Source organism: Macrotis lagotis, chromosome 2, assembly GCF_037893015.1.
Source record: "Macrotis lagotis isolate mMagLag1 chromosome 2, bilby.v1.9.chrom.fasta, whole genome shotgun sequence".
Taxonomy (NCBI): domain Eukaryota; kingdom Metazoa; phylum Chordata; class Mammalia; order Peramelemorphia; family Peramelidae; genus Macrotis; species Macrotis lagotis.
This window is the reverse complement of record NC_133659.1, coordinates 96,954,159-96,981,523: the sequence shown is the minus strand read 5'-3', so window position 1 is coordinate 96,981,523 and position 27,365 is coordinate 96,954,159. Positions and strand designations below refer to the sequence as shown.

Here is a 27,365-nt window from a genome sequence, read left to right as displayed (position 1 = left end):
ACAGGGAGGAAAATTTATTTGGTAAAGGCCTCTTTCTCAAACATTTAGAGAATTGAGTCAAATTTATAAAAATAAGAGCTCAATTGATAAATTATTAAAAGATATCAAAAGATTTTCAGATGAAGTAAGCAAATATCTCTATAGCCATATGAAAAAATGCTCTAATATTTGGAGAAATGCAAATTTAAATAATTCTGAGGTGCTGCCTTATATCTCTTAGATTGGCTAATAGGACAGAAAGGAAAAATGAAAAATGTCGGAGGAGATGTAGGGAAAATGAGACTTTAATGCACTGTTGGTGGAATTGTGAACTAATTCAATCATTCTGTGTACAAAGTATGCAGTATTGTAAGACAATAATCTATGAATGATTTGAATATTCTCAGCAAAACAATGATCCAAGACAACTCTGATGGACTCATGGTATCTGAAAACAAATTGAAGCATACTTTTTTAAACTTTCTTATTTTTCTTAAGGTTTTTATTTTTATCCATACTTTCTTTTACAATTTGATTATTATGGAAATATTTTTCTTACAGATGTCCAACCCATATTGAATTGTGAGACTTCTCAATGGTGGGTGGGGCTTTTAAATCTCTCAGTTAAGGGAGGATCTCTTTATGTAGTCAAAATCATTGAAACTGAAGGTCAAACTAATTAAAATAACTATGAGATATCACCTCACACTTATCAGATTGGCTAAGATGAGAAAAAATGGAAAATAATCAATGTTGGAGAGGTTGTGGGAGGATTTGAAAATTAATACATTGCTAGTGGAGTTGTGAACTGATCCAACCATTCTGGAGAGCAATATGGAACTATGCCCAAAGAGCAATAAAATTGTTCATACTCTTTGATCCAACAATTCCAATATTAAGCCTATATCCAGAAGAAATCACAAAAAATAGGAAAAGTCCCACCTGTCCCAAAATATTCATAGTAACTCTTTTTGTAGTAGCAAAGAATTGGAAACTGAGGAAATGCCCAGCAATTGGGGAAGAGATAAACAAGTTAGGGTACATGAATATGATGAAATATCATTATTTTTATAAGAAACCATAAATGATGAAACTCTAGAGATGCATGGAATGAGTTACAGGATCTGATGCTGAGCGAAGGGAGCAGAACCAAGAGAACCATGTACATATTAACAACATTGTGAAATGATCAACCTAAATGGAAGCAGCTCCTCTCAGCAGTTCAGAGATAGGACAACTATATTGGACCAGCAATAGACAATGTTATCCCCATACAAAGAAAGAAAATCAAAACAAACAAAAATAAACCTTCAGAATCTGATGAATATTTTATAAAATTTATCTCTTATATATTTTTTCCCCTTAATCCTAATTCCTCATATTGAAAATGACAAATCTGTAAACATGTTCATCAAAAATATGCATGTACAATGTTAACCTGACTATTCACTGCTGGGGGGGTGGGTGTGGGAAGGGAGGGTGGAAGGAAATTTTGTAACTTAAAAATTATATATATATATATGTATATATATACATATATATATATGCATATGGAAGAATGTTGAAAAAATTTTCATAAAATTTATTTGGAAAAATAAAATATCAATAAAAAGAGAAAAAATAAATAAATTAGATAAGCCTTTAAAAAGAGTCAAACTAAAAGTAAAATTAATACACAGATAAATTTAAATTAATATACACATTAATCACTTCTGTATAAGAGTCTTGATATCTTATAATAACTTCATAGAAGATGTAAGATTCTTTTTAAAAAAGGAAGGAAGAGAATTTGGAACTCAATGTTTTAAAAACAAATATAACAATTATTTTTACATGTGACTGGGAAAATATTAAATTAAAAAAGCAGTTATAACTTCCCCATTATTCACATTAACTTGAGGTAATAGTAGTAATAAAAATGCATCAGTTATCTTGTCAAAAGGACAATTTTCCCTTTGTTTTATGTTTCAAGCTGCAGACTTCTCTACCTTCATAGTGGTCTGAAGAGTGAGAATGAATCTGGAGTGTTTTTCAGAAAAAGAGATGAAAGGCATCTTTTTGGAAATTTTGCAGTGATATGATGACTAAGTTTGTCTTATAATGTTAGATCCCTTGATTCTTTTTTTTTATTTTGTTTTTAGGTTTTTGCTAGGCAATGGGGTTAAGTGGTTTGCCCAAGGCGGCACAGCTAGGTAATTATTAAGTGTCTGTGGATTTGACCTCAGGTACTCCTGACTCCAGGGCTGGTGCTCTATCCACTGCTCCACGTAGCTGCCCCAGATCCCTTGATTCTTAATAAGTCTATTACATTCCAACCATTTTATAAAGCCACTGTTTTTAATTACTATTATAATATAGTTAATATGAAAAGGTAAAAAATAAAGATACTTGAATGTGTTCTCCAACAGGGGAAATCTACACAAAGCAGTATCTCTGAGCATGCAAAGAACAGGACAAATTTAGGTCCAGAATGTAGAATTTTGAAATCAGTACCTCAATCCATACTGCATTTCACGTTAAAACAGGCTATAAACAAGATATTTCTCCCGAACTTAAATAACAGGGGAGATGTATCTACCTCTTGGGTACTGCCTTCCTCTAGATTAGTCAAATTTTTTCTTGATTTGTTCCTTGTGTATGTTGAGGTAAAGAGCATTCAGTAGCTTGTAAATATTGAGACAAGAGTTACTCTTTACAGATATCAGTAATTTTACTGATATTTTTTTTTCAGGTAATAGGAAATTGTGAGGAACAAGCTATACAAATGTAACTTAGATTAACCAACACCCAATAATTAGAGGTGGTATTATAGATAAAACATTCAAAACTTCTAATTATGTCATTGCTAAAGCAAGAAAACAAATATTACTTACTTCCTTCAGGTGTCCTAAAGGATTTAGTTGCAGCAGATCCCTTCCGTTGTATTTTTCCTTTAGTGTAGGCTTCTACTGATACACAGTATTGTGTATAAGGCTCGAATTCAGATTCATTAAAAGTCTTTCCAAAACTTGATTCATCTTTTTTAATTTCCTCTTCTAATAAAGTATATGAAAAATCATCTGTCTTCATATCACAACGTCCTTTAAAAAATAGCCACATTTTAAAAATGAAAAATAAGTCAGAAGGTATCTTGACAATTACATGTGTTTAAATGTAGTTCTAAAGAATATACAAACTTTCAAATTTAACATGGAATTGAGAGGTCAATGCAATTTCGTTTCTAAAGCATTAATTCAATTTTATTAAATACATGAAGAAAATTTACAAATGTGAACATTATTTCCCCAAGTATGATCACATCCTTCGTCCATGGTTTAGTTCATGTTGTTTCTCAAACCTGAAACTGACACCCCCTTCCCTTGCCTCTTATCCTTCAAAGTAGAATTAAAATCTCCCCAGGCTCCTGTATAGGACTTCTGGATGCTGATGTCCCTTTCTTTTTATTTAGAACGTTGGCTGTTTACATTGGCTCTTTTCTAACCTTCTAGTTGACCAGATAGTTGGTCTGGGCTCCTGACCCTATATTACTTAGGTCTTCTCAAAAACCCCTAATTTTGTCTCCTAGTATATTAGACTAGAAAAGTGCTTCCTCATGGCTAAACTCTCAACATCCTGGAACACTTTCTTTCTCCTACTGTCTTTTTAACTCCTACTTTCTTGCTGCCCCCATATACTCTATCTGGAATTAAACTGATATCTCCCCATCATAACACTTTCAACTCTTTTTCCTGTATAATTCTTTTGCAGATTCTAGCCCCATTCAAATAAAAAATATGAATCTATAAAAATACAAAAACAAAATTTAAACTTACAGATCATTTGGGAAGTATCTCAACAGTTATGCATATTTAAATGGAATCCTCAATAACATTCAATGAATCAAGGCAATACTTGATTGAGAACTAGGTGCAACTTGTTTCTCTACAACATTCATTTAAATTTATAACTTTACTAACAACATATGAAGATGTTCTGAAATAGATTCTCAAATGTTTTAGTTTATGCTGGTTCTCAGACCTAAAATTCACATTATTTTCCTTTCCACTTATCCTTCAAAGTAAAATATGATCTGAAACAAAGTTTCTTAATTTTTTCTTATTGTTGTTAAATACTGTAATTATTCTATTTAAATGTAATTTGGTTTCCTCAGTAATACTATGCATTTCATTTCATGCACTTAAAACCATTATTCTAAGAAAGGGGCCATAGACTTCATCAACTGCCAAAAGAGTCCATAACTCGTGCTCACATAAAAGTTCAAAAATTTCCAATATAAAAGCAATGGAGGAGAAGAGGGAAAGAAAATAAGACCATTTATATAGCACCTGCTATGTGCCAAGCACTATGTTAAACACTTTCTAACAAATATTTTTCCGTAATCCTATAACTGGATTTAGGGTAGATCTGTATTTGAAACCTACTTTTGACACTTATAGACTGTATGAACATAGGAAAACCATTTAATTTTGCTTAATCTCAGGATCTTCGTCAAAATGAATTATATAAAAATATTTTGCAAAAAAAAGCATTATGAAAGTCATTGCTAATATTTTTATATATATATATATATATATATATATATATATATATATATATATATATATATATATATATATGAAAACTGAGGGTCAGGTCCCAGGTTTACACATCTACCAAGTACCTGAAACTGAACCCAGAATTTTCTTAGACTGGCTGTTAGAAGATACTGTGACTTCCTGAAAATAAGAACTTTGATTATCATCATTTTCTGACTCTAATATTGCTGGGCTGTTGTCCTGCTTATTATACCCTCCCTCTCACTAATTTTCATTCTTTTTCTATTTGCTGGCACATCTTTCTCTGCTGCCAGGTAATAAAAATCAAATCTTTCTATTCTTTAAAAAAAAAAAAAACTACACAATCCTTTTATTCATGCTACCCTTCAATCTTAATCTCTTCTCTCTTTTAAATTTCTTAAAAAAATTGGTCTACATTCAATGCATCCTCTTTCTATCTTCTGAAGTTCATGAAATTTATCTCTCCTAATCAACTACCCTCTGCAAAGTTACCAATGATCTCTTACTTGCCAAATCCAAAGACCTATTCTCAGTCCTCATCTTTCTTGACTTATCTGCTATTCTCTTCATTCCGTACTTTTTGTTTTCTCTCTATACTCCTAGTCTTCAGTAATGGAATGTCAATTGCTTAATAACTGTGGTGTCTTGCAAGACTCTCTTGAGCCCTCTTCTCTTTTTTTATTTATATTTTCTCACAGGATGATCCCAATGACTCTCAGGTTTTAACGTCAATATCTATACAGATTACACTCACACACACACACACACACACACACACACACACACAAAACATAACACACATTTATATTCAGTCCATGATTACCTTCTAACCTCTGTTCTCACAACATGGATCCTGTCTACTAGATACTTAGAATTTGATATCCCATTGGAATTGTAAATTCAAAAACTGAAACAAAACTCATCCTTTGCCTCACTATCAAAGTGCTAGCTAGTATTAATATTATTGCCTATAAGCTTAAATCTAAACTTCTCTGTTTATTCATCATTTGGCCTCTTCCTACCTTTCTCATCTGCCTTTATAAAATCCTCTTTATATTCAGTGTCAATCATATCTACCTTTCATCTCTCTCTCTCTCTCTCTCTCTCTCTCTCTCTCTCTCTATATATATATATATATATATATATATATATATATATATATATATATACAGCATTTCTTTTCCCATCTCTTCCCAAAGAAGGGAGGAAAGAAGAGAAAATCAGTGTCTGTTAATTAAAAAAATAGAATAACTTTTTAAAGAATGACCTTTAAAAGAATGAGAATAAGAGCAATGTTTTGTCATTCTTTGCAAGCCCACCACTTAACATCCCTTTATTTGTAGACTTCTTTGTAAGTCAGAGTTGAGTAGATGTCACTATGGTAATTGATTCATTCATGATTCTCAGGAAGTTCATAGATTGGCCTGAAATTAAACTTGTTATAAATTACCTGTAGAGATCCATGTACTGATGTTGAAGCCATGGAAAAAACTTGAAGGCTTACTCCAAGAAATGTTTATCTTATTTTCATCTGATTTAACTGTCAAATTGGTAGGTTCTGCAGGAACTATTAAAGGAATGGGAAATAAATGATATGAAAAATTAATGTAGAAAGTATTTTTGAAATTTTAAACATATATGAATTCATCAATTAATAGACAATTTCATAATTCTATGTCTGGCTTAGTTCTTGATACCATTTAATTGGAAAACAATTGAAAGAATTTATTCTACATTTTGTAGAATCCTTAGCTTCCTTCGATTCCAACTCATATGCTATTTCCCTCATAAGGTCTTTCCTGATTTCCCTCAATTTTTAGTGTTTTTCTCGGAAAATTAATTTGTGTATATATATATATTTATATATATATATATATATATAATGTATTTAATCTATGTTTTTCTATGTACATATTTCTCCACATACTTCTCATTGATGGATATTGGGTTTCGTTCTTATATTACCAGTATCTAAAACTGTAACTGCTAGTAGCAATTAACAAATGCTTGTGGAATTAAATTGAATTGAACAATACTTAATGAGATCTAGAGATTTCTCTTTATGTTTGAGTTGGTTGTGAGACCCTATTCTTTCTGCATGTGTTGCTGTCTTGCTCTTCCCAGTATTCCTGGATTTCAAAGGAATTTCAATTTGGATTTGGTAATAAGGACACTTTCCATTGACATTTAGAGTGGCAAAACATCTGTTTATCCAGTGAAATAATGGAGAATGAGGTTACTACTCGTTCTACTTTTATAGATGTGAAAATGTCTTTATGAATACTCTTATTGAGTTCTCATTCCTGGGGAGGGAGCAAACCCAGTAAACCTTTAAAATCCTTAGTTTAAAAAATGACAAAAATTCAAGCAATATTTGACACATGAGCAATAAATGACTACATTATTTCAAATTTTACTGGCATTTCTACCAAATATTATTATTACAGCATGAAAACATTAAAAAAAGCTAGACCAACTATAGAAATTATCTTTTTAGTGAAATGTACAAAAGTATGAAATTTCTGCATAGGCATAGAACTTTAATCAAAGTCATCAGTAAATGGCATATCAAATCAGAAAATGGATATAATAAGGGGACTTTCTATATTTTTAAGAAGTTCCATTCAGATCATTGTCAGTGGTTCATTTTGCCCACTATACTAACACTGGGGATCAAGGGATATAATCTTTCACTTAAATTAAAATTCTAAATATTAATGATTAATTTATTGAATCTAATAATATTTTCACCCTAAAGCTATTTTCTGGATACCAATATTCATGTATATTTCTTTCACAAGTAAATGAAAAGATTTAGTTTTAGCAGGTGTCTGAAATTCAGTTACATCAAAGCTCTTTATATTTTCCCTGTTTCATTTTCATCTTCCACAAAAATAGCAGAAATTTCTGTCATCTGACACAGAACTAGAAAGATATTACTTATTCTGGGTCAGAACTGAAGAGTTGAGGGCAGATTTATGACTTATCTATATGGGGAACTCGTGATGTGAACGACCCCCTGTAGTGATGCATTTGAGTTCTCATCACACACACACACACACACACACACACACACACACACAGACACATATATGGTCCATTTGTGACTTCTCATCTTAGAAAACAGCTGAAGCAGTGCAAAGGTAGATGACTTGTACACAATCATATAGAGAACTTGTATATGAGAAACAGGCCTTAAATTCAGCTTTTCTTGATTCTCTTAAGTTATCCTTTGAAATTAGCAAGGTAGTTGATTTCCAATTACATTTAAAAATTTTTAAAGAGTTGCTGACTACCTGATATCTAATAATTAAGAATAATGACTATTATTCTCATTCTTAAAGCTAAAAAAATCAAAATCATATGGAAACAAGATGGCATAAATGTCATTCTTGTTGTCCTGTTTGAAATGAGATTTGTTCTGGGGCTACTTTTAGTGAAAAAGGAACTTGCATTCTATTTCTTTTCTTACATTTACAAAAAGCAAGGTGTTGCTTAAAAATCTTCTTTTTCAATAAAAGTCTGTATAACATTAAATATATGAGCATAGTAACAGGACAGTGACTTGTCCTGGGGACATTTCTATTTGAATCCCATCAAAGATATGAGAAGAGTCAAGATGGTGAGGATGATGATGATGATGATAATTATGAGTATGATGGTGCTGTTAATGGAGGAATCAAAAGGCCCTCAAAAAAAACAAGAATAGTAACATTTGAACATTAAATGGATCTGGGATCTCACACGTGAGGCATTTTCCTCTATCAGTGTAGTTCACAACCCATATCTAACTTGTAATGATTCCCTTTTGCTTCTGTCTGTAGATTCTTTCACAGAGGAACTCTCTTTGGAAAAATAAGAAACAATTTTTATTTTTTCTGAATCAATGCTTTTATCAATATAAGGAGATCTTGATGAAGAATTCCTTCTACCAAAAGAGAGAAGTCTTTACATTCTTAAAGAATTGTTTGGGCTGCTGAAAGATTAAGTGATTTCCCCCAGTCACAAAATTATTATATATGAGGTATAAAACTTGAACCCAGATCTTTCTGACTCTGAGGCCAGCTTTCTATCCAGTAAAATAGATATCATTAAAAGAAAAAATAATTTTCCTTTTTTATGCCATTTGATCCTAACAACAACTATGCCAAAGAGGTAAGGCAAGCATTTTTGTTGTCATTTTACAAATAAGGAAAAAGATTCAAAGAACTGAGGTAACATAGTAAAGAGTACCCTGCTGAAATTTACCCCTCTAATTCTATCTTTTCATACTTATATCATCATTTACTGACAATAGAAAGAAAAGAGAAAAAAATATTTTGTTAAGAAATGTATATACTACACTTACCTCCAAAATCTGTTGTAATATTCATTACTTCATATTTAATAATTTGGTTCTCGTAAATGACAGAAGCATTGAAAATATAAAGTTTTTGAGGGCTCAAGTGAGTGAATTGTACTTTATTCTTACTGCTTTCTGAATCACAGCTATGGTATTTTTTACCATTCTGGTGTTTACCTGGAAGAAATAATTATCATGTTTGCTAGATAAAACCAATATGTTACTTATTCCTTATTCATATTTGCCATTGGTTCTATGAACCTAGGACACTAGATAGAAAAAGAAAATGATCCAGTATGAAACTAATGATTGATTTGTTTTTTATCAGTACTAATTAAATTCTCTCATCTTCCTATGTGGATGAAATGACCTGGAAAATAGTTGGATTCCCAGTAATCCTTGAGCCTTCAGGCTTCTTCTCTGCTGTGATTTTTGAAGAATTCCTTAAAATACTATTGTTTTGCTGTAGCTCTTTGACCCTATTGACTGATTTTTGAAAGACTTAGTCACATCTGGATTCTCATTCCTCTGATATGGCCTCAGTCTTGACAGGAACCCAGTTTGCTGGCTCCACTTTTCCTTTTGTGCCTTTTACTCCAGTTCCCAGTCCCCCATTGTTCCTTAGGTCTGGTTTTCTGATCAGACTAGGACTCAGACTGCAGATTACTGGCCTATCCTCTAGCCTTCCAGCAATAGCTGGCCTGGGCGCTGTTTATCACATGTGCGCTTTCACTAATTCTACAGATTTCTCAAATTTCTTAATTTGTGGTAAAACAGGGGGGCAGAAATGGGGCATTATGGCATATATTTGGATATTAGAGATGCTAAGAAATATGTTTCTGATAGCAGTTTTCTATTTATCTTATTTTAAAGTAGTAGTTCATTTCTACTTTATAAATATTTATAAGAAACATGATGCAAGTTGATTAACCAGTAGCAATAAGCTACAACTCCACCATGATCGAACTGTATTGTGCATCAAATGTGAAACTATGGGATCTCAAAGGCTTCAAAATATCAAGCAGTTAAAAGGAAATAAAATTATTATATTATACTACATATAAACTGCATCAATAGTCAAGGCTATAAGACACAAATCATTTTTTGATCTTTTCTAGATGTTTCATTATGACAAGGCACAGATCTCTTTAATAATGATATGTACATTTTCTAATTTATTCTAGGATAATAATAATAATAATAATTTTTGAAGCATCGTAGGACTTGGAAAGTACTTTACATATACTATCTGAATCTCATGACAATCTTAAGATATAGGTGATGTCATCAATTGCATTTTAAAACTGAGAAAATTGTGGCAGACAGAGGTTAGTTCAGTGACTTGCCCAGAGTCAAACAGCAAGTAAGCTGTTTTCTTTACTAGACCACCTTGTTTTTTACACCATTTCCCCTATACAGTAATATTCATCAATTAGAGGCTCTACAAATTCTAGTGAATCATTCATTTTCAAGTGCTTTTTAAATGAATTTTTGGTGGTTTTGTAAAAAGTCTTATTAAATGTAATGAAGTCTATAATGGCATACAAAGCGATGAATCCAGAACCCAATCAAATATATAAGCATATTTTATGACCCACAGAAAATCTAAGGGGAAAAATTACCCAGAAATAATGGGTTCTTACATTCAAAGTGGTAGGATAAATTGCCTGTGCAATTAAAATTTTGTTTATCAATATTCCATAGTAAAGTAATAGAAGTATTTGCTTTATCTCCTCCTGTTACGTCTTCTAACTTAAAACGTTCCAGATCTGTTGAGATATAGAATAAGAAATGTTATATTATTGACATTTTATCATTTTAATGTTCCTTATGCAAACTTACAATACTTAAAGTATGGCTGTGATGTGAATTAGAAGCCATACTACAAATATTAGATCAATTAGGGTCTAATTTTCCCTGTCACTACTGAAATATTTTGAAACTATTTGCCAAGTTCTATAGTTAGTCATAAATGCATTCAATAGTTTATAAGTAATTACATAAAATATTATAGTCTATGTGTATACTTAATCTTGTTCAATTTTTTGTCAATGAAAGAAACAACCTGAAAATATAAAAAAGAAACCATTAATTCAAATTTGTATTAAAAAGAGCATTTTTGTTTGCCACTTGTAGGACTAGCAAAAAAAAAAAAAGAAAAATCATCATTTATGTTCAATATAGTCAGATTTTGTTAGCTCATTTGGGTGTTTTGCTACAAACAAGGGCCCTTCCTCTACCAAAATCCTTCTTTAATACTTAATTCTAATAGGGAGTTGACTATGAATTCTTTTTTTTTTTTTTTAGGTTTTTTGCAAGGCAAATGGGGTTGTGGCTTGCGCAAGGCCACACAGCTAGGTAATTATTAAGTATCTGAGACCGGATTTGAACCCAGGTACTCCTGACTCCAGGTCCAGTGCTTTATCCACTACTCCACCTAGCCACCCCATGAGTTGTTAAAATTATGTGTGGAGACTCCTAAATTCTAAAACCTTAGCAAGACTTAGGCTATTAGGTATGCCTAGAAACAGAATGTCTGACTTTGGCTTGAGGAAGAGACTATCTAAATTCAGAGATACTCGTCAACAGAAAAAATATAGACTGAGATTTTAAAATTTATTTATTTGTTTAACTGCAATTTATAATGAAAATTGTGTACTAAGAGTGATTAAATTTGCATCTGTGGAAGGAGAACCCTGACTGATGTAATTTGCAGATTCTTGAAATACTATTCAGAAAGTTCTTAGGCAAACAACTTTGTGAGACTTGCAAACACAGGAATTAGTAAAATCAGTAAAATGACATATGCCTCTGAAAGTAGGAGTCAGCTTTTTCATAAATGTGTTGGGTGAAGGGAGAAATGGAACAGAAATCTAGGATGGTTTTGAATTGGGTGATAGAAAAAAAAGGTGAATAACAGTAAATATGCTTTGTGGAGTAGGAGAATTAAACAAAGTAATATACATAATTAAAATGTATAGTTACCTGGAGGCACATATAATGTGATGGGACATGTTTTCAATGTTATATTCTTCAAAGAGCATTCTGTTAGGTTTGTGTAACACTCAGTTGAACGATTTGAAAAGTCACATTTGATATCATTTTCAAAATCACTCAGATTTGCATTGAATGTTTTTATTGCATATGTATGCATATATGTATACTTTATAATGATATTTTTGGTTGTACCTGAAAGGAGAAAAAGAATTTATGTTTAATTTCAGACTCAACATATTTAAATGATCATATTATTATTTTACCAATATACTCTAGACTGATAAATTCTTATCCTCCTATGGAGATCATAGACTGCTTAAGGACAACATTGTCTCTCAATGTTCTTTTATTAGTTCCTATGAATTGATAAACACATAACCCTAATACAATAGGGATGGAAGGATCTAAGAAAGGTAGCTAATGGCTACTTAAGTGAATAACAGAAAGAGCAGAATTTAAGAATAACAGAGGACCAAGATGCAAAGGTTGATACAGTTTATTTTTTTAATCATAAAGAAGTTAAAAACCACTACTAGGTCTATAGCCCAAAGATTTTTTTTTTAAAAGCTCGAAGGAAAGACCTATTTGTAGAAAAATATTTATAGCAGAATTTGTTTTGTGGTGATAAAGAATTGGAAATTGAGGTGATATCCTCATGTCCCACGAGAGAATGGCTGACCAAGTTGTGGTATATGATTATAAAGAATTACTGTGCTATAAGAAATTATAAGCAAGATAATTTCATAAAAACCTTGAAAGACCTACATGAACTGATGTAAAGAAATGAGTAGAACCAAGAGAATTTTGTACACAGTAACATCGATATTATATGATGATCCACTGTGAATGACTTAACTATTCTCAGCAATATAATAATCCAAGACAATTATAAGAGTCATTATGAAAAATATTATCCCTCTTCAGAGAAAGAACTAGGAAAGAGTTATTTCATTTTGTTTTTCTGTATCTCCAGTATATAGCGGAGTGTTTTACATGCAGCTGTTGCTCAAAAATTGCTTATTGTTCTCCTACTTGCTTGATCTCAAACACTCTCCCTCTAGCTACCTCCTAGATTTTTTTTAAGGTTTTTGCGAGGCAAATGGGGTTAAGTGGCTTGCCCAAGGCCACACAGCTAGGTAATTATTAAGTGTCTGAGATCGGGTTTGAACCCAGGTACTCCTGACTCCAGGGCTGGTGCTTTTATCCACTGTGCCACCTAGCTGCCCTATCTCCTAGATTTTGAATGTCGACTGAACCTTACTATTTTTCACTATATTTTTGGTGGTGGTTATTTCCTTTTTTATTTTTTTATTAGTCTTTTTTTTTTTTGGCAAGGCAATGAGGTTAAGTGGCTTGCCCAAGACCACGCAGCTAGGTATTGAGTGTTTGCAGCTGGATTTGAACTCAGGTACTCCTGACTCCAGGGCCAGTGCTTTATCCACTATGCTACCTCATCGCCCCCGATTGTTTCTTGATCTATGTTTTACATCATGAATAATATATAAATGATGTTTTTGCCCTTTGTTCTCAAAGAAGACCATGACATCAGGGGAGGTAATGCCATGACTAACAGTTGAATTGCATTTGAATGAGGGGGTACTGTGTTAAGTCACCAACTTGGCCAAATATGAAGATGACTAGAGATGACCCTTGATGTGAGGCAATCAGAGTTAAGAGATTTGCCCAAGGTTACACAGTTAGCAAGTATCAAATGTCTAAGGTTAGGTCCAAACTCCCCTCCTCCTGTCTCCAAGACCAGTGTTTTATCCACTGCACCACCTAGCTGCCCATAAATTTTTTGAATGAATGTATCCTATATCAAATCACTTATTATCTCAGGAGGGGAGTGAAGAAGAAAAGGACTCAAAATTTAAAAAAATAAACCTTAAAATTTGTTTATACAATAATGGGGGGAAACAACATAAATATTTTTAAAATACAATTAAAAATAGATTAAATTAAATTTAAAAATCAAAAATGAAATGTTTTAAAAAATTAAAGAGGTGATAGGATGAAAATGTTCATTTAATTATTTCACCTATTTGACGTTTCATTTAGTTATTTGGAATGGGATTTACCTTTCTTTTTTCACACAATGATATTTTTTTCCAGTTACATGTAGAGATAGTTTTCAATATTCATTTTTGTGGGATTTTGATTTCCAAATTTTTCTCCTTCTCTCCCTTAACCCCTCCCTCCCCAAGGCAGCAAGAAATTTGATATAAGTTGCACATGCAAATAATGACAAAATATTTAAAGTAACTAGGGATCAACCTATCAAAACATACAAAAAACTTTTAGAGGTTCAGTTACAAGCATGCTCCTTAAAGATATGAAGAATGATGAAAAAATATATAGCAGTACTCATGGTGAGGCCATCCCAAAATAATAAAAATGACAATGTTACCAAAAAAAAGTCAATGTTTCTACTGACCAACTTCTAGTCCTAGTGTAAAGATGAATAATTTAGGAACACTTGGAGTACTCATTCATCTGTTGGAAGAGTGAAACATTGCCTTGAGTGGAAAATGCCCATCCCTAGATTGAGATGGGGGTGGAAGCATCAGGAGTTTTGGTCACCCTGCCCAAATATAGAATCTGTGCTTCATGTATGGGGGATCAGAAAAGAAATGGGAACTTTAAGGAAGCATTCTAAGTACTGCATACCAAGAGGAGTGGACATGCCAGAATAAGGTCCTTTTTTTGATTGGAGCATAATGTAAGGAATTGAATTTCTGGTCAGTCAAGTTACTAGCAATCATAACTTTGTCATGAGAGGACGCACTCCTGCCTAGACCAGAGAGGTACTTGTTAGGTTCACCCTGACTTGTATAAGGGGGTGAATTCAAGAAGAATGGGGCTTTTGATGGACCCCTAAAGAATGGATACTATGAGATAATAGATGTCTTAGAAGGATCCTTCAACAGTAAGTATTAACTTCATCAGAGATGAAACTAGCATCTTAATATGTGAGCAGCTCCATTACTGGAACTGCAAGGGGTATTCAGTGACTAATATTGTGAAATAGAACAGTTAGGACCCAAATAATGGGAATAATGAATTTCCTGAAGTCATCACATATATTTGAATTTTCATTATTCCAAGGACTAATTATTTAAAATATGGTCATTGGTTTTGAAACCCAATTGAAATAGTATGCATTTAAATAATGCAACTACTTTATGACGATTAAGTTAAATCACTGGCTGGTAACTGGTTATCAATATTTGAGTGTTGCAGAATGGACAATTTTATCACACAATATTTCCCATAAAAATATTTCATGTATTATGGCCAGTGCATTTACAAGTGTAATATTGGTACCAGTATACTCATCTGCTCAACTACTAATATCATGATGATGAAGATGATGTGTCGACCACAAGCACAATATAATAAGCATTGAATACAATAAACGAAGGTCAAATGGTTTGCAATTCAGATAGTTTAGAAAATATAGGACTGTACTTACATATGCAGACACATATAATAAAATTGAAAATTAAAAGCTTCTATAAAGAGGAATCTGATCATATTTTTGTTATGACAATAATAATAATTTACAATTGCATGCCTTTAGGGAAAGGGTTATTTCATTTTGTTTTTCTGTATCCCCAGTATATAGCAGTGTTTTACAGGCAACTGGTGCTCAAAAATGATTATTGTTTTCCTACTTGCTTAATTTCAAACACTCTCCCTCTAGCCATCTCCTAGATTTTTTTCCTTTATTAAAATTTAGATTCCAGTGAAGAGACTTATCAATAGTGGTATCTGCTGACATTTGCTTTCAAATAACATCCCAAGCATAGTGTGTAGAAATAACAAGGTATACAAATTTGATAGATATTTAGATATTCTTTGAAACTGGTGGTTTCCTAGGCTGTGTGGGCAAAGATCAATAAAATGTGAAAGTAAAAACTTTCATTTATATCATAGAATCACATAATTTTAGAGTAAGAAGGGATATAATCACCCCTAAGAAGAATTCTCTACTATTAAACTACAAGTTACGAAACGGTAAGCTGTTGCTTGAAAGGTCACAAGGGACAGGAAACTTAAGACCGTAAAATGTCCAAGCTACTTTTGGAAATTCCTTTTCTTTTTTAATATTATTTTATTTTATTTTTCAATAACATGAAAAGATAGTTTCCAATCCTTATATTTTTGTAAGCTTTTAAGTTCTAATTTTTCTACTTCTCTCTCTTCCCTCCCTCCTTCCCATGACAGCAATTAATCTGATATTGATTATACAGACAAAATCATATTTAACCTATTTACATATTAGTCATATTGTGAAAGAAGAAACAGAACTAAAGAGGAAAAAATGAAAAAAATAAAGCAAGTTAGAGTGAAAATAGAATGCTTTAGTTTGCATAGTTGTTTCTCTGGATGTGGATGACATTTTCCACCAATTGTTCTTGATCACTGAACTGCCTGAGAGGAACAAAGTCTTTTATAATTCATCATCATACAATGTTCTTGTTTATATGTAAAATTTTCTCCTGGTTCCGTTCACTTCACTCAGCATCAGAGTCTTTCTAGGTTTTTCTGAAGTCCACCCACTCATGATTTCTTATAGAGTAGTACTCCACATTCACATACTATATAATTTGTTCAGTCATTGCCCAATTGATAAGCAACTCCTCAATTTCCAATTCTTTGCCACTATAAAAAAGAGCTGATGTAAATATTTTTATACATGTGGTTCTTATTGCCTTTATTATGTTCTTTTTAGTGATTCAGACCTAGGAATGATATTGCTAGATCAAAGGATATACACAGTTTTATTGTCCTTTGAGCATAATTACAAATTGTTCTCCAGAATGGTTAGATCCATTCGTAACTCCTCCAAAAATGCATTCACATCCAAATTTTCCCATATTCCCTCCATCAATAGAAATTTTTCTTTTTTGTCATTTTAGTTAATCTGTTAGTTGTGAGAAATTTCCATTTCTCTAATCAACTTTTGGACATTCCTAATTTTAGGAATTGTCTTCGCATAGAACCCAGCACGACTTTTTACAAATTCTACCCATTTCTCTTAGTTCCACATTCTGGGGTCATAAATAATAAATCTATTCTCATTAATGTGACAGCCTCTTAAGGACTTATAGATAGCTACTGGAACCCTCATGACCATTTTCTTCTTGCTAAATATTATGAATTTCTTCATCATATCCACAAACAGCTTGAATTCAAAGTTTGTTTACCCTCATTCAGATGATATCTATGTCTACCTCTTCTAAAATGTGAAACTGAGAACTGAAAACAATATTCTAGATATGCTTTGGACTATCATAGAATAATATAGATGTCTTAGAATATATAGATGTCTTAGAAGGATTCTTTAACTGAGAGAGCTTATCAGAGATGAGACTAGTATCCTAATATGTGAGTAGGTCCATGACCAGAACTATAAGGGGGTATTGGGGATTATTCAGTGTATAATATTAATGTTTCATATGTATGTATATATAATGTTTCATATATATTATCCATTTGATAATCAAGAAAACTATGAAGTGGGAAACATAGGTAGTATTATATTCATTTTAAAGAGGAGTCTGAAGAACTTGAGTGACTTGTTGATAAAGGTTAAGCATGGGAAGACTATTATGAAATGATAGAAGGTAAAGCAAGCAGAACAATATACAAAATGATGGGGGGCAAGAAAGAAGATAGAAGAGTGGAAGGAAAAAGAAAGAAAGGAAGGAAAGAAAGAATGATTTGTGATTATAAAGTCCAAATTTGGCCCTAGGGTAGAATTGAAGAAAACTTTTCCCTCCCTTTCCTTCTAGGTGGGGATCTGAGAGTAGGGAATTTTCCTTGTACTCCCAGACACAACTAAAGTTTTGGTCATTTTGTGGACCTATTATTTTCTCTCTTTTTTATATTACAAGTGAGCATTTACTGGGAAGAGAAAGAGAATAGATATATAGCGCATTTAATTTGATGGAAAAACAAATAAATAAAAAAGACAAAACTGGGAGGGAGTTTATAGAAAAAAAGTTAAAACTAGAGAAGTTGTTACTTGTCCAAACATAAGCAGGTCAATTATAGAGCCACAGATTGAATTCAAATCCTTTTAAACTCATTTCAACTGAAAAGAGAAATTTTCATTTATTTATTTATTTTAATGCAGGTAGATTAGGTAGGAAATAATATTAACATATTTTATAAGGATTTATTAGTGAGGAAACGGTGGTAAAAATAGATATTTCTTTATGGGGAAACAAGTAAGGAACCCATTTTTTTGAAAAATTGATAAATGAGATCAAAACACCTGTTCAAAGAGAGGAAAAGTTGGTGGAAAGGGAAAGAGTATAAGACCTGAAAGAGATGTAATAACAGACTGAAAAAAAAAAACGGAATAATCTAAGATAGGGTTAAAGATATAGGTAAAACATTTAGTCTTAGAAAGAAGAGATGCTGTTTCCTCTCAAACAGGAATGAAGATTAATCAAGATACATATCAAATACAAGATTAAACTTACCACATTCATCAGGTTTTGCTAGAAGAGAAAAAAATAAAATGAGTTATTGTACTGAATTCTCAATGGCTTCACTGGAATTGTTATGTCTTGTCAAGTCCAGTTCTCTTTTGCAAATTTAGAAAAGATTATAATAAATAATGATAAAGGATCTTTCAAAGTGTAAGATTTTGAATCAGAAAACCTGATTGCAGATCTCAGCTCTGTCACTTAGCACTTGTATGACCTTGTACAGGTCATGAAAGTTCTCTGGACTTCAGGCTGCTGGATAAGGATGGAGTTTATAGCACTGTTCTCTAATTTCCATTCAGTTCCTAAAGACTATAGTTCTATAATCTCATTCAATCTTCTCATCTTTACGTGAGAACACTGAGGTCTAGACAAATAAAGTGGGTCACACAACTGGTAAATGCTAGAGCCAGGACCAAAATCTAAGTCTGCTATTCTCAATTTCAATGGTCTTTACATCATTAACAAAAAATTTTATTAATATCAATGATTTGGTTTTCCAAATCTTTTCTTTTTTTCCAACCAAATATGAGTGATTGATTAATGGAATTAACTGATTTACAGTAGCATTGCTATATATTTCATGTTTCGCCCCTCAAAATTAAATTTATATAAAGCCCTTTTGAGACCAAAACAGATGTTAAAATTCCTAGCAGCACAAGTACTATTTGGGCAGGATTGATACTTACATAAGTGTAAGATATGAGGTTAGTCTAGACTATTGCACCAACCTTCTTGAATAAAGTGGTAAGACATGAAGTTATCAGATATGAGAACATTTCTATAAATCAGTCAAATCAGTAACTCTATACTAAGTGAATTAACTGGAGAGACATTGACAAGAAGTCTGTTGATAGAGGTGAGGAACTTGTTCATACTCTTTAGTTTTAGTTTAAACAATGATCTAATTCAGAACCTAAGGTTTTTATAGCAAGTAGCATTTCAGTTAAACCCTTGAGAATGAATCCCTTGTGAAGGAGAGAAAAATGACTCATTTTTGGTCTAGGCTTCCTTTTTCCCCCACCCTTGGAAGAGTTTCAGACTTTTCTCTAGTCAATATTCTCAAAACCAGTGACTATATTTACATTGGGAGCCAAGAGCTATAGACCTATGGGGAAATGTTTTGTATCAGTTGTTCTTACTATAATACCTTAGTATAATATCCATTTCTAAATTTATAACAACTAATAATCATGGGAAGAAAGCACACTGGCAGGGTCTCATGAGCTATTTTATACACCATTAAAGGGGCTCCCAATGCCTCAAAGATACCCTAGAACCCTGAGGGGATATGTAGCCAGTCTCTGTGGGTTCCACTTGGCCATACAGAGAGGAATTAAGAAAAGGATCCCAGAGTTTAAACCTGTTTCACTGAAAACATAGTATAACTTCTAGATGCTAGTACTGATTATAAATTGCCTTTTGCATTATTTGCTTATGGGACAGAACCAGGATGTGTTATTAATTTTTTAACTAAAACTTCAGAAATTTTGAAAGAATTGACTACTGCAAGATGGGGAGCATCTTGAGGTCTATGACATTCTTGTCAATATTCCTTGTCGAAATTCAGAAACTTGGGATTCAAAGGGGATGAGGAATCTACCATCATAGTGAGATATTCTGATAACCATGAATTTTATGCTGGATGCTTCCTTTTTTTTCTAAATTTCCATGCCTTGTAAAAATGAAACAGGTGTCAGTTATATATCTATCATGAAGCTATTCTAATTTATGCAATGATCTCTTTCCTTGCTAGCATCTAAAGTCACTGTAGGAAAAAAGTAACAACTTTGGGCTTATTTTGTCATTCTTTTGGACTTATCATATGGTTTACTCAAGCCATTTTTTAAACATATAAATGTAAATTGTTCCAATGACTCACATAGGAAAAAACTTTACTAGATAATTTGACTATAGAACCCCAAATATCTTTATTCTTTTCACTATTGCTATTCCTCAAAGGTTGAAAATAAAATTTTCAATTATGTTCAGGAAAAAAAAGTGGAGTAAATTTATGTCTCTTCTGAATGAGCAGATTTCCATGCAGAAGGAAATATGATTGCAATGATTGGGTATAAGTTTATCACCTGTTCTTGGAGGAATCATGCTAGGGCTGCTTGAGGGGTAGGTTGGGGTAGGAGAACCAGGAACTTCTGCAAAGAAAGGAACAGCAAAATTGATCATTAACCAATAAGCTTACTATTTAGAAATGGAAAGGGAAAAGTCTAAAACATTGTCCATTAAAACACTTTTCACAGTAAATGGAATTGACTTGAAATTATACTTGAAATTTCAGAAAGTAAACATAGAGCTTCTGACAAATTCAATTACTTCTAATTTATTTTCTTTAAATGCAATATATGTCACCAGCAGAGGCTCTTTCTAAGAAGTAGGTCTATTCTAAGAAGTTCACTAAAAAGACATGAAAGTTCAGTGATTTGTCGAGGGTCACCCAAATATATTCATTGCCAAAAGCAGGATTTGAGCTGAGGATTTCCTCATTCTCAAGGTCAATACTTTACTATATCATGCTACCTCTACAAAGTTAGTTTCATCCCAGTAAAAATAGATATTGCGTATAGTGCCATTTTTAGTTAAGATGCACAATTTGGTTAGCATTCAGAATTAATTCCCTGAGTCTGTTTGCCACAATCATTTTTCCCACTAAAATCAGATTTTCATAATGAATATTCAAAACCAAGAAGAAAGTTCAGTAACAAGTGGGAGGGAAGTTTCTTTTAATGCTAAAATACTTTCAAGCTTCTCAAATTTGTATAATTTTGTGTGACAAATTATGTTTCTTGGAAATAAAGAAAACCATTTTCTAGGCTTACCCTTGTAAGGTTTACCCATCCTACTATTTGGGGGTTTAATTGTGAGAAGAAGCAAACCTGAACCATGAGTGATGGCAGGAGTGAGTGAAGGAAGGACAGCAGAGCTGTTGTGTGTTGGTCTGAAATCTGTTACTGATGGAAAATTTGAGTCTGCAGGTAAGGTTGTAGGTATAAGCATTTCTGCTTTAATATCTATAGTAAAGAAGGAATTAGCAACCATTATTTCTTCGAGTCACAGAAAAGCAATGATTTGAAATCCAAAGTCAACATTATAACTGTATCTATAAAGAATCTGAGTGGTAAAATTACTTTGTTTCCATGCATTCTCTCATTTTCAGACCTTAGAATATATGTAAAACACTGACTTCAAGCTATACTTGCTCCAGACAGTGAGAATAAATGGAAGAATAAATACCATCATTGGTTCTTAGGGAAAGTACTACAAACATATTCCAGAGCATGCCACAAAAATAGTCCTTTCAAATCAGTTTTTAAAGTCAAATTCAGTTGTGGGATAATAGGAAGAGAGATCATAAATTCTGGTTTGTGTGAAGAGTAAGGATCTGAGAAACCGTAAGATCACTATTGGAAAGGTTGTTACATAGAGATCATGTTAGGATAGGAATGGAAAGAAGTTGCTCTGAAGTGCCTTTACCACTGATTATTGTACATTTATATGAATTATTCTTATTAATTGGTTGATGAGTTCATTTATTTCTACCTGGTATCAGTGTCTTTTAAATTTTTATGCTCTAGGGAAAGCCCCATAACCTTATTTTCACTATGATTCAATAAATCTTAGACTAATGGAATTATAGGTCTAGTGCTGGAAAGTTCCTCAAAAGTCATAGAAGAGTTCAGTTCCGTTTATTTTTCCAGTATAAGTTCCAGGCATGTTAAATGACTTGCCTAAGGTCAAATATCACAGGCAGATTTTTGAATGCAAAGCCCTCAAATCACAAAACCAATACTTTTTTCTCTGTGCCAGATGTATCACCAACAGAAATAATGCCATCTAATGTCATTAAACAATCAGTAAATGTTTATTGAGCATTTATATTGTATTTAGTTAGAGTAGAGCTGAGATTCAAAGGAAAAAGGGATGAGAGTATAGGTGCTGGGCTAATGGACTGAGAATACATTGATCTTCATTAAGGGCAATGAGAGATCCTTTTATCAATACTGTCTTAAAATATGAAGAAAGCATAGTATACATCATAAAACTGCTATCCTTGTCAACAGCTATAAAGTTTTTCCATTCATCATTATTGGATTCTCAAAAACCTCAATTTGGAAAATTGTAGATATGGTAATTTAGTCTTTCTACATTGTTACAATCCTAAAAAGTAAGACTAATAAACTAAGAAAGCAATAAAACATCTAAATTGCTTTGTAAATTCTGAGCAGGTAGAAGGTCAAATGTGGATACAGTTTGCCACCTACAAAGGAACTGGGCAAACCTGTTGAATTATTCGTTGAATTATCAGTGAGTGCGGGAATGACAGCAAGAGTGCTGCTGAGTGTTTGATTGACGGATCCATCGGAGAGAATGTGAGAGGCTGCATGGGTGGTAAGGTGAGCGCTGGTAGTTGTTGGAACACCTGAGGTAAGAAAGTGAGATTGTTACATTAGTTTATCCCTGACTTTGGGTCAGTTCCTCAAATGCTAAGAAATTATAAAGTGGAGTTTTCTAAAGATACTCTATGCTGTGAAAGAAGCCTCATCTACATAGGTAGATGGTCCTGGCAGATTAAAAAAAAACACCCCATACCCCCTGTTTCTCCCTTTTTACACTTCCTAAAGAATTCTTTCTTACTGATACCTCTAAATTTAGGTCCCTGGCTCTGTGATCCTGTCCCTGCAAGAGACCCAGAAGCAAAGCAGGTCACTGCTCTAACCTAGGCAGGGTCTTTCATGTAAAACTGTCCTCCACATCTGATTCAGAAAACTCAGAAACTTCCTTCTAATGGGGTCTTTCCCCAGGATTTTGTCAATATGACTCCTTTAAGGCCAACATAGAACATCCTCTCCAGTGCTGGCTCCTGGTGGAAGGAAGTAACTTCATGGAAAATTACTTTGAACATAATTTTACCTTCCAGAGAAATATCCCAGATATGTGACTTTTTGGTGATAAAATAAGTCTGACTATTGGATATGACAGGAAAGGTAAAAATACTTTCTTTATGTCAAGTTCTTAGATAGATTTTGCAATTGTGATGAAATGTATATTATATTAGATCCATTCCCAGGGCCCAGAATGCTCTATGAATCCTCAAGGAATGGGTTTCCTTCATTATTTTAACCAGAAATTGAAACCAAAGAAATTTTGCCATTAGACAGAGGTTGTGTCTTTAGGCTTGACTTGGTCAGTGAGTGGGAGGCTAAGGTGGAGCCAGGAGATAGTATAAGCTTGGAAAACCATTAGGATATGGAATTAAAAGGAACCACAGAGATCATTGAGAGCAACCTATTCATTTTAGGGATGAGGACAATGGAGCATTTTCCACAGAAAAATCTTGGTCCTCTTCAATATTATTCAAGTCATATATGATGATAAGGATATGAGTTCCCAACAGCAAATTACTCATGATATTTCAATTTCTCCATTGCAGTGAAGAGATGGTGCCTCTTTTTGTATTTGTCCTGATCTGATATATCCTAGATTTGCTTCCCCTTAACACCACTCTCCAGTTTATCTAAGTGTCTATTTTACCAAACAGTAGTTAATCCAGATTACCTTCTAGGGAGACTGTCTATTTGGGGTGTGGAAAGGTGGAATTTGTAATAACCAAAGGCCAGTATAAGGATATTGGTTAAGAGGTAGTACACAAAAGGCTCCCTATATGTAAAATAAAAGTTGAGAAAAGAGAAATGAAAAACACATCTTTCCCTCCATAACTTTGACAAGGTTTGACTAAGTTAATTTTCTTTCTTCCTTACATGTTTATGTATGATCCTCTGTTTAGAAAATTCTAGAATTCATTCAAAGAAAAATTTTCTTTCAAACTTTAGATTTAAATATGTAATATAATAAGTATTACCTAATTATAATTTTTAATAAATGACATTCTCTTAAAAGCCAACCTGTCACATCAGTAGTGAAATTTCTGAAATTATTGCCAGAATCCGAGGGTACACCAGCTGAAGTTATATGAGAGTTAAGAGGAGGAATGGTTACTGTGGCACCATTTTCTCTTTCAGAGATGCTTGCGGGTAAGAATGCAGTGGAGCGGGTAGGTGGTGGGCCAGTTAGAAATGAAGTAAAAGGCTTTGCAGCCTCAGTCAGACCTGCTATGTGATGGTAGATAGAAAAAAAGCAAAAAATATTATGATAAACACAATATCATGGGAATACAATGGAATTAAACCCCAACCTTTGATTATTTTCTTTTCTAAAAGGCTAAGTAATGGGTTATAAACAAAATAAAAGGCAGTTATCTGTTCATGCACCATTTATATACACAATCATCATCTATCCAAAATAAAGAGATAACAAATGATCCAGTAAAATTAGTAATTGGCTTTAAAAAAATAATTGGCAAAGACAAGAGGTTCCAGTGGTGGAAAGAGGAATGGTGGTTAGAGTTAACAAAGCACTGGAGAGAGGGATAGGAAGACTTAAAGAAAAGAATGGAGAGAAGTTTTAGCAACTCATATAAGCAAATTGCTAAAAACAATTTAATTCATCCAAACAAATGCTTATTTTGAAAAGAATCTTTGAATTCAAACAACTAATACTTTTTTTTTTTAATTCCCCATAGGTAACATATGCAGCCTGGTCTTCTTTGTCTGACAGTTGACCCCAAAGATGTCTTTTGGTGGATACATTGCAATTAGTCTCTATAATATAAACCATAAAACATTATCAAACATATATGAACCTCTAACTTTCATTTTTTTCAACTAATGATAATTATCCTATAATTTCTTTCTGTATTCTTTTTCAATATGAATTGCATAATTTGCTTCTTATGAAAAAGTAATACTTCTTTGAATTTGTAATAATAAGCTCTAACTTACATGCAAAGTTTTCAAACTAGAGAAAACTTATTTAAGAGGTCAAAATTTTGTGGCAAAAAAAATAAAACACAGACCATCCATATTACTTTTCTAGCCACCGGAGTTGTACCAAAGTGAGTTTAATAGGAATGAGCTCATATTTTAATCATTGTATTTTATTAAGAGGAAGTTATTTTATTGACCTGCACAATAGTTCAGAAAATAATGGATATTGGGGAATAATAGCAGGATAGAGTATTCAGGACTGTTTTTATCTTGACTTGTCTCAAAAAAAATGAGAGCAATTAATTACAGAACCAATAAATACTGCACATCCCTAGAGTGTTTTATGTTTACGCAATACTTTATATTTTCATTGGTATCACATGACAATCTTATCCTATAAATGGTACCAATTCCTTCAATATTGAGAGGTAATTCCTTAAGACTGTTTTAGTTCCTTCAGGTTGGTAACTCTTTCACATTGACTTGTAAGCAAAATCAAAAATTGAGAAAATTTATTATTTGTGGCAAGAAGCTGAGAGAGTTAGCAGAATAGGGTAAAAGGATTTGAATTGAAGAAGGAAAAAAGAGATAAAAAATGAAGGAGAGAAATTGACCTAGGAATAGGAAGGGAAAGAAGTGTCTAAAATAAAATTGGGAAAATAAGAAATGAAAAGTATAAAATAAACAATTCACAAAAACTTACATTTGGAATACCACTTATATACAGTGAACTCTTATGTTTGTATTTTATAATGAAGAAAACTATCATTTTGAGTATGACAGGTAATCTTAGATACATGCATGAATAATAAATATACAATCTTTACAAATAGGTAAAACAAATAATAGAAGAATATAAAAATATCAGCTCTTACCACTTGTAACTTCTTGGTCTTGTCCTGCAAAAGAGAGAGACAATAAATCAACATAAAAGTACATAGAGTTCTTATAATCTCTTAGACATCACCAGACAAGCAAGACTTTTCAGGTTTTCACTTGCTGATCTAGTTGAATTCCATTCCTTCTATTAAAATCACCTATATTAAATATTACATTGTGTCTAAATTACATTTTAATTTTCAAAAGTGTTCATTTTTTAATCTGTGTTCCTTGCCTATATCATAAACAAGACAAAACATAAATTAGAAAGTTGGGTTTTAGGGTTTTTTTGTGGTGAGAAGGTGAAAATTGCATAACTTTATCAAGCCATTTGATTCAGTGAAAAGAAGGTATGGCATCAAAAGACTGAGTTCAAAACTTGATTCTGATATAACTTACATAGTCTCTTTCATTTTCAGTTTCCTCTTCTAAAAAAAATGAATGAGATGGACCAGTTGACCTCAGAGATTTCCTTTGGTTCTAAATGTTTAATCCTATAATCTGTGTAGCTTTTAGTTTGCTCCTCTATAAAGCTAGAGAATCTTAACTTGAGGTTTGGGTTCTTGCTTTTTGTTTTACTTTCAGTAGTTCTAGCTAATATCACTGGAATTATATTGTTAATAAAACTGGTATCTTTTGTAATCTTCGGTATTTTATTTAATGCATTTAAAAGCATTCTGAGAAAGATTCTATCAGACTATCAAAGAGATCCATGAGACTAAAAAAAAATTAAAAATCTCTGGACTAGATCCTATCTGAAGTCTCATCTATTTCTAAATATCATTTAAGTGATAGTTATACTAAATATAACTAAATATCATTTAACTGATAAATTGGTATAATTGGTACAACCAATTTCAGATGGCCTTTATAGCAATTTTTGTAAAAAAAAATTAAGATTCATCTATATAAAACCTTCATGTGGCCTGGAAATGGTCATTTGTTTTCCTACAGAGGTCTGAGGAACAACTTCTAAATAGGGATTATCAATCTGTCATTATCTAACTTCCACACAGTTTTGAGAAGTTAAATTCCCAAATCACAGTTCTGATCATACTTAAGAAACTCCCAGTTATCTCTAAAATTAAGTACTTATCCTTTGATTAGCATTTAAAGTCCTTCATAGACTTCCCCCTTACTGGTATTGGAACACAACTTTACAATGGCCTTTGCACAGGCTGGAGAACACCATGATTAGAATGGGAGTTTCCTTCACCTCAAAGTCTTAGAATCTTTAAGTCCCTATAAACTAAGATCAAACATCAAGCTTTCT

At 32.6% G+C, this 27,365-nt stretch overlaps 1 protein-coding gene across 5 annotated transcripts in view; it reads right to left on the bottom strand.

Annotated features, from left to right (window-relative positions):
- PTPRC (protein tyrosine phosphatase receptor type C) overlaps positions 1-27,365 on the bottom strand; it is a 138,522-nt gene that overhangs the window by 47,729 nt on the left and 63,428 nt on the right. Inside the window, exons 3-13 of one of the 5 annotated variants that reach the window (XM_074222295.1) lie at positions 26,089-26,112; positions 24,293-24,499; positions 22,669-22,809; positions 21,266-21,400; positions 20,462-20,527; positions 18,369-18,386; positions 11,863-12,066; positions 10,521-10,646; positions 8,884-9,054; positions 5,986-6,102; positions 2,853-3,059 (exon numbers count right to left, since the gene is read on the bottom strand). In XM_074222295.1, the coding sequence (XP_074078396.1) occupies positions 2,853-3,059; positions 5,986-6,102; positions 8,884-9,054; positions 10,521-10,646; positions 11,863-12,066; positions 18,369-18,386; positions 20,462-20,527; positions 21,266-21,400; positions 22,669-22,809; positions 24,293-24,499; positions 26,089-26,112 (1,416 nt within the window). The remainder of the gene's footprint in view (positions 1-2,852; positions 3,060-5,985; positions 6,103-8,883; positions 9,055-10,520; positions 10,647-11,862; positions 12,067-18,368; positions 18,387-20,461; positions 20,528-21,265; positions 21,401-22,668; positions 22,810-24,292; positions 24,500-26,088; positions 26,113-27,365) is intronic. The other 4 variants (XM_074222296.1, XM_074222297.1, XM_074222298.1 and 1 more) reach the window with 4 other exon arrangements.